Source organism: Solanum tuberosum, unplaced genomic scaffold (assembly GCF_000226075.1).
Source record: "Solanum tuberosum cultivar DM 1-3 516 R44 unplaced genomic scaffold, SolTub_3.0 scf00232, whole genome shotgun sequence".
NCBI classification, from domain to species: domain Eukaryota; kingdom Viridiplantae; phylum Streptophyta; class Magnoliopsida; order Solanales; family Solanaceae; genus Solanum; species Solanum tuberosum.
This window is the reverse complement of record NW_006239158.1, coordinates 795,299-807,726: the sequence shown is the minus strand read 5'-3', so window position 1 is coordinate 807,726 and position 12,428 is coordinate 795,299. Positions and strand designations below refer to the sequence as shown.

At 32.6% G+C, this 12,428-nt stretch overlaps 1 protein-coding gene across 1 annotated transcript; it reads right to left on the bottom strand.

Annotated features, from left to right (window-relative positions):
* Positions 1 to 1,749: 1,749 nt before the first annotated feature.
* On the bottom strand, positions 1,750 to 5,335 carry LOC102601636 (calcyclin-binding protein-like). The gene is made up of 5 exons (XM_006356816.2): positions 5,051 to 5,335; positions 2,824 to 2,964; positions 2,374 to 2,613; positions 2,234 to 2,293; positions 1,750 to 2,131 (listed from the first exon to the last, which is right to left on the bottom strand). The coding sequence occupies exons 1-5, from the start codon at positions 5,162 to 5,164 to the stop codon at positions 2,027 to 2,029; spliced, it is 660 nt and encodes a 219-aa protein (XP_006356878.1). The 5' UTR covers positions 5,165 to 5,335; the 3' UTR covers positions 1,750 to 2,026.
* Positions 5,336 to 12,428: the final 7,093 nt, after the last annotated feature.

Here is a 12,428-nt window from a genome sequence, read left to right as displayed (position 1 = left end):
TCTTAATCTTTTTGAGATCAACTCTAATACCCTTGATAGGTATCACATGATTCAAGAAAAATATTGAATTCAAACCAAAACTCAAATTTGGAGAACTTGGCGTACAATTTCTTATTCTTTAAAATTTGAAGCACGATTCTTAAATTTTGCTCGCATTGTTCCCTACTATAGGAATTTATAAGAATTTTATCAGTAACAATAATGTCGAAGGAATATAAATACAACTTGAGCACACAGTTCATCAAATCAATAAAATTTGCCAGTGAGTTTGTCCAACAGAATGATATGACAAGAAACTCATAGTGCTCATATATCGAATCCTGAAAATCATCTTGAAAATTGGGCTTTAATCTTCCGCCGGTGATATACCACCCTTAAATCCACATTTGAAAAGACTGTGGCACCCTACAATTGATCAAATGGATTATTACGAGGCAAAAGATACTTGTTCATGACAGTAACCTTGTTTAATTGTCTATAATCAATGCACATACATTGATGTCATCCTTCTTTTTCACAAACAAGACAAGAGCACTCGAGGCTTGTCTCGGTCTAATGAACCTTTTGCACAACAAATCTTGCAATTGTTTTTTCAATTCCTTCAAATCAATAGGTATCATCCTATATGGTGGAATACCAATGGATTGAGTATCTGGTATTAAATCAATACTAATGGCGGAAAAAAATTGGATTGAGTACCATGTATTAAATCAACATCAAATGTCTAGGTGAGGTGGAATATTAGGCAAATTAAATAGGGAATACATCAGAAAACTCCCTAACCATATGCGTAAAATTGTTTATTAAAGAACCGAAAAATCATTTTCTCAAACAGTTGGGGAAATCTTACAAAATACTCAACTGGCAAATTCTCCTCCATTCCTGAATTCACAATTTCACTTGCAAAGTTCTTTTAGAGAGTCAAGCAATGGGGGCAGTTACGACGGTATTGATAGCAATAGGCGGAGTAATATTAGGTTGGATTACCATAGAAATTGCCTATAAGCCTTGCCTTGAAAAGGGTCGTGATGCCATTGATCACAACCTCCATCCGGATTACGACCCGGATGATCAAGACAACAACATATATACGTGCTCCTTTGAATCTTAACCCGGATCCAGACTTGAATCCATCTGAGCATCCGGATTCTACTACTCCTCCTTTGATCAAAAGTGTTTGATCTGTTGGTGACCCGAACCCACAATTTTAAAGTTGGATGAAATTAAAGTTGCTTATTTGCTCTTTCCTAATGTGTTTCGTCTTTTATGCATACAATTAGACTGGAATGGTTTGTTCTGACATGCTGTTATTTTCTCTCCTATTGTCTTTTTAGTTAGATTGTGATAATAGATTTCAAAAAGTTGTTGAATTTATTAGCTATGTTTACTTAGCTATGTGAATCGATTAATTGCATCTCAATCCCAAGCTAGTGTTGGTTCGCCTTTTTGCCAAGTGCAGAAGCAGAACCTTATCGATTTAGACATCACCATTCAGACTCAAGATATTTGAAAACATGTCACAAACTGTGATATAACTTGACAATGTATAGCTACCCACTTTCATTCCTGTGATAGAAGGAAAGTAAAACAAACAAATTGAAACTCGAGTATTATTTTTGGATTCATCTCTAGGACAAAGTATATATATCCTACTAGATCACTAAGAATTGTTTTGTTCAGCACGATGGCTAAGAACATCGAATATATCAGATCCTATGATTTATAAATCAAATAAGAAAATTGAAATAGTAGAGAGGAATACATCATTCATTCTTGGAATCGCATTCAACAATGAAGCATATCAAAACAAGGTACTCCAGTTTAAAGACAATTACTTGACACCAGCTGCATATATATACCAAATTAAGGCTCAAAGAAGAACCACCCAAGCAACATGCTGTGAAATTTCTACATAGAAATCCTTGATTATCCAGTTTTACAAGCTAATCAAACCGTAACAGAATACAGCCTGCAACTGCTCACCCAGAATAAGCCCTAAAATCTGTTAAGAGACCTATTTCAACCTTCAGGTGTAGCGTTTCAATGGATCAGATGCCTTGCCAGATCTAGCATCAGTCCAGGCTTTTGCAATCGTCTTCTTCATTTCCTCATCACCGTCCTCATACATGTTCTGCAAAATGAAACATCACTCATCACATACACATTGAAATAAAGAAAGGAACTCCAAAGAAGTGAGAAGTCCACAAATCAAATACTGTGAACGAGCTCATACCTTCATCATATCCATAATTCCTGCCATGGGGTCTTTTTCTTTGTCCAAACTAGGCTTGAGCTGCAGGATAACAAGCATGACGTATTAAACAAAAACCATAATCAAAAGTGAAAAATGAATCCCATGAAACTGTTAATAACCTTGTCCTCTTTGTAATGCAAATCCAACCAGTTCCCTTTGGAGGCTTTGAACAAGGTGATGACAACCCTTGTGGGTTTCACAAGAACCTTACATTTCTCAGGTACAATCTCTTTGTTCAATTTCGGCAAGGAGAAGCGATAGTTCTTTTCATGTACATCATGAAACTTGGCATCAAAAGACATAGGCTTGAAATCTGTCTCCATTTTCTCCTGATCTACTCCTTCCAATGATAAATAAATCTGCATAAGAGAAAAATAAGCCATCAGACAAGAGACAAAGAGTAAAAATCAATGAAGGCGTTGCAAGAGTTCAAAAATCCCGAAATGGTAGAGAATTGATTGGAATTTTATAATTGAAGTAAAAACCCTTTGCAATGGTTAAGCAAGTATCTCACACATTTAAATGGATACAGGGGTTCAATCTTATAGCTCTGACTGAAGATATCGTACCTTCACTTTGTCATTGTCCTGATCCCAACTGAAGGATGAAACAGAGACATAGTTCAGTGATGGGTTATGGATCACCTTTGCTGCAGTTAAAACTGGAGCTGGTATTTGCGAAGATGACACTGAAGCACCATCTTTTGACAGCTGCAGAACAGAAAAGACGTTAAGACTTGAAATATCATTGTACAAATGTCAAACTTGTTCGTACAATACCTTGCACTTAAGAGCAGATTGAAAAGAGCTGCTAAACTCTTTTCTGTATAACATGATTCAAGAAGGATGTTTCATGTCAAATTAAATGCGCTATTGCCTCATTTGTCATAATCTTAATATCTAATTTGATAAGAAACAGCAAAAACTTGGATATGATGCAGGTAGACTTTGAACAGTACAATTTTCTAATCTCATTCATGTATCCCTCATCCATTTATCGAATAAATATAACCTCGTAAAGAATCAAAAAATGAAAATAACGATCAACCAGTATATCCTGAAATTGTATTTTGCAGCTGTGCATCTTGTTACCTTACATAATCAGCAGAGAAGTTTTACACAACCAGAGTCATCATGCTTAGCAATAGGTTTGGGATTTCAAAATTATTAAAGGTGAAATGTTTTGAATTAAATACTCCACGAAATGTCTAAGAATATAAAAATATCATGAAAATAAAAAAACAATTACATAAAAGTGAGTAGTTAGAATATCATAGCAATTTTACTAGTAAAAAAATCAATATGTACTAGTAATTGTTTATGGTCCAAGGGACTAAGGAATTCATAAAGTAAAATGATACTTCAAATTCTTTTTGTTGTCATTGCTGGACTACAATAGAAATGTTTCAACCAAGTCTCACAGAACAATAAGCTTCTAAGTTTTTTATATCTAAAATATTGATGGTGTTCAATATTTAGGCTATAAATAGAGTAGATATATGCATTTCAAAGAGAATGTTATGTCAAAGCTTCAAGCCTAACACATCCGATAGAACATACTGTTAACAATCACGATAAAAACAAATCAAACACACTTCTAAGCATCACATGTCATCACAAATTTGAAAGCAAATTAGGTGATGTAAACTAAAAAATCAAGTTGGATTACATTTTGACCGGGCTGGTTACACTAGTTAGATCCCTGTTTTGACCCGAATGTTTGACGGGTCATTTTGGGTTCAATCTGTTAGGTCAAATCAACAAACTAGTCATTACCCAACCGGTTGAAATACCGGACCGATAGGGGGTTTGGGATGATTTTGCCCCTACCTAGTATTCATTTCAAGATACTAGACTAGAACCATTAACTTCTAAAAGACTAAAACAGCCACCTGATGCAATTACAGCTGCTTCATCCACTTTTGTATTACAAGAACCCATTCTACAATCACTAAATCATCTAGAAGTCACAGAAATTAAATCACTAACAACAAGAAGCATATACGGATTCCTTGATACAGCTTTCAGAGGACTTCAAGACCATCCATGCTATCATAATTTCCCAAACCCCCTCTCATTTTATTGAAGGGAGCCATCAAGTGAGACTTAAGAACCTTACCTTAACCAAAAATAAAAAAACCTATAGTTTTCTACACAATAGTTGTCCTAAAATGAAACCAATCATGAGACAACAACATACCCTGTGAAATCCCACTTGTGAGGTCCAGAGAGAGTATAATGTATGCAGGCCTTACCACTACTTCATGGAGGTATTATATACGGAAGACCCTCGGCTCGAGTAACAACAAATCAGAGTAAATATGAAAAGGATAAATGTGCCCTTTAACTTGACATTATTTCACATTTATACTCTCCCAATTTTGGATGGGTACAAGTAGACACTTAAATCTATACAAAGTTGAACAAGTAACCCATGAGTCCTATGTGACGTAATACATTAGGGACACCAAGTAGGACACAAATTGTCATGTAGGACTTGTGTTTATTTGCTCAATTTTATATAAATTTAAATGCCTACTTGTGTAATCAGGGGTGATAAATGCGAAATGAGATCAAGTTAAAGGATGCATTATGTCGAAAATGAATCATGCTAAACTAGTACCATTTCAACCTAGTAATTAAGTTACTCCATTTTAGCTCACTATACCATCTTAAAGGGAAAAAAACTACTCGGTTAAAAATACAGATACACAGACAAACAACAATAGTGGAAATGGAAATAGTAAGTGACTAGTAAGAATATAATAAGTGAAAATTTAAAAAAAAAAAAAAAAACCTTCTCCAAGTTACGAATCTCAGAGGAAATGAGAGAAAGCACACGAGGCCGTTTGGCTATGCTGTGAAGCTGCTGAAGTTCCTCCAAGTCCAAAGCTAAATCGTTTGCTGCCATTTTCTACTTTCTTCTTCCTTCAATAAATAAAATCAAATGTGAATTCTGGGTTTTGGGTTTTGAGGTTATTTTAGTTTTAGCATAAGTAAGCCTAGAAAATGCTAGAAATTGATAGAAGGAAAGTTGAGGAAGCTTCCAGACCCTAATGGCTCGTAAATGTGTGTTAATGGGCTGGGCGTTCCATTCATCCAAATTTAGCCGGCCTGGCTCATTCGGAAGCCTCATAATGTATACTATACTCCCTATGTCCAATCAATCGAAATTGTGAAATTTCAATTATTTTAGATTATGATGATGTTTTATTGTGAAATTTAGATTATTTTTTTTAAATCTTTTAAAGAGAAAATAATTTTTTTTTGTGTGGTCTTGAATATAAATAGAGCCGTCGAAACGGGCTTAGCCCATGAGGCCGGCTCAATCCAATCTGTTATTAGGGTAAGGTTGAGATATGATTTTTCAAGTCCATTTAAAACTAGAACTTATAAGCCCGATCCATATAAATCCTTGACCTTTGAGGCTTGATTGGGGCTGGACCGGGGTTGTCCCATGGGTCAAAACTTTTTAGTTAAAGGTAACTTACAATAATCTTACTAGTATATAATCTAATTACTTAACTACACGATATGTTGTAATATTATGAATATTACTAGATTTTGGTACATCCACATACATGTATCTTGTAATAGATGGACTCAAAATTAGGTTAATTTGTTCAAGATACACTCTATCCAAGTAGATTCACATGTATCTAGGATACATGAACAAATCTCGTGCCCTCACCTCTCTCCCATCTTGCTTGTCACTCTCTTATCTCGCTCGCGTATCTGGTATGCGAGATACATGCTAATTACACTAGATTTTTTGCTAGTGTTATTGAAACAACACTGTTGTTTGCCATATTTGATTTGAAAATCTTCTTATATTCTTGATGTTATAGAATTATAAGTTTAAAAATAAAAAAATGAAAACAAGAATAAAAGAAAGGCTAGCCCGCCCCAGCCCTCGGCCCTTCTAGGGTTGGGTTGAACATTTTCAGGCCCTACCAAATGAAGGGCCGGCCCACCCCAGCCCTTCAAATGCCTTGGCCCGCTAGGCTTGGGCCGGGTGAGGTTGGGCCGACTCTTTTTGACAACTCTAAATATAAATTAGAGTTGATTTCTACTTTTTGTGAGAAATTTGAAGTGAAATACTTAATGTTATTTACAAATTTTTGAAAATTTTGAAAGTTAACTTCAAGCTGAATTCTGTAAATTTAAGAACAAACGTGTTTGGACCAAAGTTCAACCCTAAAAATATAAATTACTATTTTTAGTTTATTTTTTAAAAAAATGTATTTCTTCTATCCCAATTTATATGACTTACTTTTCCTTTTTAGCCAGTTTAAAAAAGAATGACACATTTCTATAATAAGTAACAATTTAACTTTAAAATGTCTATTTTAGCCTTAATGAAATGATTTATAGCTACACAAATTTCTATCATTCATTTTATACCACAAGTTTTAAAAGCCTTCCTTTCTTTTTTAAATTTCATCCCGAGTCAAACTACCTCACATAAAATGGGACAGATGGAGTACCTCTTTATATATTTAGTAAGTTTTTCAATTTCATCGCTTTACGTGTGGTAAGTTTAAGAATCATAAAAATTTTGACAAGTCAAGATTATAAGCTTTAAAAAAGGTATATTATTAAGTTAATAATATCACAAAATTCAAAAATTTCACTTTATTTCTTAAATTTCATGTCCAATAAAACTAAAAAAAAAAAGCAAGAATTTTTTAGGGAATCACATGATGATTCAAGTATTTGTTATGTCATGTATAATATTTTAAAAATAATTCTTCCACTTAATAATATTTTTCATCTTTTATCAACTTAATCCATGTACCTTAATTATAGGCTTTAATTTTGAGAAAAAAACTACTTTCTACACTGTCCATTCCAAATTTTTGTATAAATTATAGGAACCACATATTATAAGTACTAAATAAGATCCTATCCCTTCTAGTTTTCTATTTACCAAAAATCCCTTAAAAATGATGTTTGCGGGATACATAGCGTTGTGCATGAGATACATTAGGTTTGATACATTCCACATAGCGGGATACATAGCATTGTGCACATGATACATGCGGGATACATAGGTAAATAAGGGATTTTTAAATTTTTTGAAATAAGTAGGGATAAATGAATATTAAGGTAAGTAAATGAGTGTAGTTAAGTAATTTGTCCTTATTTTTTTTTAAATCTAAGGTCGTTCAAGCTGGGCCTTTTATTAATAAAAAGAGAGCTATTTACAAATGTCCAAGCCCAAAAGTGGCCCAGACCCGAAAAATCTAAAAAAATGAAATTACTAAAACAAAAAAGACAAGTGCTTCAGGAGTTTCAAGAACACTTCTTCAGCTCCACCGGAAGCCCTCAACATCAAATCAAATGAGTAAACAAATCAGATGGACCACATGCATATTGTCTTCCTTAATACGATATCACACCTCCTATCACCATCCTCTACAAACAATATCCATGTTTGTCTTGTAATCACTTGAACGTTAAAATTTCTCACTAACGTCATGATTCAACACCACTGAAGAATTCTTCAACATGATTGTAGTAGATCTATGGTGGCTCAAAAGGTATGTGACTGTGCAACTCGCTCTGAAACGTAAAAGAACTCGAATTGAACTAGAAATTACCTCTGACCAGGGCCGTCTTAACCCCTAGGCCACTAAAGCCATCGCTTGGGGCTCCATATTTTTTGGGGGGCCCATTTTTAAAAAACAATTACTTGTATATATTATTTTTTTTAAAAATAAATTATATGTACTATGAGTGCTATGATTTCTACTAAAGAAATTGCATATGATATGAATATACATATAATTTTCGTAAGAAACAATTTGATGAAAATATGGATAACGAAATCACTAAGTCCCTCGAAGAATCTTTAGAGTTGATTACGTTATATATGTATAGAAGATCAAACTATTTTTTTACTTTAAAATAGATTTGAACCAATTGAAGCATATAAAAATATTTTTGATTTCTTATTTAGTGGTAAAATATTGAGATTACTAGATGATGAATTTTTTTAAAACAAATTGTCTTAACCTTGAACTTTCTTTAACACATACTAGCTATTTTGAATTGATGGTTTAGATTTATTTTTTGAAGTAAAAGTGTTAAAGATAAACAATACAAGTAGAAGATAATGATGTAATGAAAATACTCAATCAAATAAAAGATTTGATTCTTTTCCAAATACACATATTGTGTTAACAGTTCATAACCATTGCCTCAACCAAATTTTTCTCCGTTCGAAATTAAAATTGATTAAATTTTCTTTAAGATCAACAATGTCTCAAGATAGATTGAATGAATTAGCTATATTATCATTTGAAAAGGAATTATTAAAATAAATTGATTATAAAACAATATTTAATGACTTTGCATCTGAAATAGCTAGAAAAGTATATTTTAAATAAAAGTACATATGATAAAAAAATTTTTAGGGCCCCTCTCTTAAGTTTCGCTTTAGGCCCCCAATGTTGTTGAGTCGGCCCTGCCTCTGACCTAGACTCATAAGCTTGTCTTGATGTTTTCATTTCCTTACTTTTACAACATTTAATTTATCCTCTCAACAGATTGAACCCCTATGGAGTTGATACCACTGTTTAAGAAGATAAATTTACAGTTATAAATATAAGGTATCGAGATTCTACTTAAGCTTTCTCTGTTATATTTTTTTTGTTCTTTCATTCTCTATTAGCTCTGTAACTTGTATTTTATATTCTTAACGAGACTCAAATTTGACATATTGTCTATTTCGAGTTGTATTATTATTTGTGCTTGTTGAGGAATTTCGTGCATGTTAGAGAATTGCTTTTTGTGTGTACCTGCAAAATCAAAAGCATGATTGTAAAAAAGATCCGCTAATTTATTCTCGTCTCGATAAGTATGCACCACTGTCACCTCTCTATTCATCATCAATCCTTTTATGAGCCCTACATCCAGAGATGTAAACCATAGGACTTCCCAAATTTCATTTAAACTTTTCTAATACATTAATGAATTTGTTTCCATAATCAAAGGTACTAAACTATGGTTTAAACAATAGTCTATATCTATTTTAATCGCCTTAATTTCTACTTCAATAGCAGAAACATTCTCCATCAACTTGATTCAGAATATATCATCTTTTCTGCTTTATTCTCTATACAAAAAGTCATTGACCCAGTCTCAAATCTTACTAAGCCATCAATATTATATTTGAATTTACCCCTTGAAGGGTGTAACCATCTAAATTTTTTTGTCTGAATACGTGGTGTATATACTTCTTAAAGCTTCACAATCAATTGTAAACTCTTTGAGATGTCTTTTAACCATGAATATCTATACTTGATAAACAAGTATAAATTTATAAGAATCTCCAATCATACTATGTTTGGACATATTTTCCCATGGTTAATCACATTCTTCCTCTTTTAAATTTGCCATATTATAAAAGCAGGAACTATTTTAAAACAACAGGCTTTAACTTACTAGAACACTCAACCTTCCACTACTCTTTCAAAATTTGATTAATCTGAATATCTATACTTGATAAACAAATATAAATTTCTGCGAATCTTCAATATCATACTATGTTTGGACATACTTCTCCATATTTAATCACATTCTTTATTTTCCAAATTTGCCATATTATAAAAGCAGGAACTACTTTAAAAATAGACTTTAACTTACTAGAACAGTGGCCTTCAACTACTCTTCCAAAATTTAATTAATCTGCACTAATTGAAATTGTAATCCTGCAGCTTCATTAAACAACTTTCAAACCTGGTTAAAGTTAGGACATTTAATAAATGAATGTACAAATGATTTTTGTATATTGTTGTTATAGCAACACACTCTACAAAATTAATAATACCTCTTTTGATCAACACTTCCCCAATATAAATTCTTCTAAGCTACATCCTTCATAAAAGGAAGCACACCTTAAAAGGTAATTCTTTCATCCATATATTAGACATATTCTCTATTGGTTCTTTCCTGTATCTGCACAAGTTTCATGTTTTTCCCACCTTAAATTGTCCAAAACCACTAGGCATCCACCAAGGTTTATCTTTACCATGTGTAAGTACTAGATTTTCCAAGACACTATTAATGTGGTTGCAAACTTTCTCATAAAAGTTACCATGTTATACTGTCTGATCCCGTCCGTCCTCATTACCATCCCATCCGTCCTCATTACCAATTGCCTAACAGATTTCAGCTAACTATTATCATGATTAATATTCATATGAAAATGCTGAGCCCCCAACCGCATTTAATTGTCAAGCCATACACTAACATTTTCTTTCTTGGATTCCCACCATATATCTTGATAAAAAAAATTCCTTAGTAGTGACATGTTTTTTCATACTTTGGATCATTCAACTATTTGTGGTATGTATCTCTTGAAATACTTATTTCACATATCGTTAGACAATATTATTAGCAATTCTAAATTTTCACCATAACTTAGCAAATAAAGCCTCAGAGATATCAAACAGTGACCTAAATCTCAGTCCTTTTTTTTATACACATATATCATTCCATGCAATTTAGTGAGTAGATCTTTCCTCCTCCTTGAAATCCGTAAGAATTTAGCAAAAAAATTATATGCATATCATATATCACACATTTAGGAGGATTAATGAAAAATAAAAGGCATATAGAAATACTCTATAGCACACTGTTGATTAAAACAACTTTATCCCTCCAGACAATAACTTTCCTTTCCATTTATGTAGCTTGCTTTGAATTTTTTTTTTTATCTGCATTGAGCAATGTACCTTTTGTTTCTTGGCATGACCAATAGGGAAATCCAAATACATCAAAGGAAATATTCCTCTTGAAAAATCAGTGACATCTTCCACCAATTGTCTAAAGGTTTGTGTTGCCTTACTGTATACATAATAATATTTCTTATCTTTGTTGATCAACTGTCCTGATTGCTCCTCATATTTTCTCAAACCCCTCATTATAAGCTGTAAAGATTTTTTGTCTGTAGCTGCAAAAATAATTGTATCATTTGCACAACATAAATTATTCAATTGATTACTTCATTTAGGTAATTCATAGCTTTTATACTCATAGTTATCAAACAACTGATTCATAGCTCTAGATAGCATCTCTGCGGACAAAATAAAAAGAATAGGGGATAGAAAATCTCCTTGCTTAACCCCTCTGGTAGAATGGAAAAAATCATGAGCATGTCCATTAATTAGTACAAAATACCAATTATTAGCAGTAAGTCTTGTCACAACCCTTTTTCCATCTCGAAGGATTTTTCCAATTTAAGTGACGCTATTGAATAGAGATTATTTTATTTTTTTCAGATTCAACAATTGGAATTGAGTTATGGTGTACCAAGTCATCTTTTTTTTTAATTCCTAATCAAAAGAAAATGACTATTTATTTTGATTTGCAAACTTTTTTTAATCCAAAAGAGCCAAAGAGCTCAATTTTTATAGCTCAACAAATAAGTACACAGACAAACAAAAAGACTGATGGGTTAAGGCCCAAAGCCCACCAAATCAGCCTAAAAAAACAAAAAGGACAATAAATAAAATCTGCTAAACAAAAAGAAAAGAAACAAAGAGGAAAATTAAAAGACACAAGCAAAAGAGGAAATACCAAGAACAGTAAGACTTCTCGATCTACCACGCCGAAGAAAGATGCAAGATCACAACTAAAATTGTTAATTGATGGTAAGCTCACCAGCTTTGAAAATTGTGTAGGTAACTCTTTCTGAACTTATCTTCATCACTAGTCTGAAACTTCAATAGTTAACTAGATCTAACTTGAATCATTCCTTAAATGCAAGATTGGGCTGATATTTTGGTTCGATTACAAGTTTAGCAGTCTCAAAGCTCTCACCAGATGTTGTGTAATCGAAATTCAAAATAACGTTGAACTTAATAAACTTTTCTATACAAAGTAAAAGATGACTCAAAGGTATTTCTTGATTTTTCTCTACAAAGCTGAAGACATAACTCAGTTGATTTTAATTAACTTTTGTTCAAACAAATTTTTTTAATGGAATGAGCCTAATACAAGACTAATACCATCATTGTAAATTTTTTATTGGTACATTTGCCAAATAAAATCAATAAAACAAAAGATGGCTACATGTCTTTTGAAGATTTGTTGTATTAATTCTTTTCTTCTGATTATTATGCGATGTATTTGCCCACCTCTTTGACAATCTGAAAAAATTAACATTA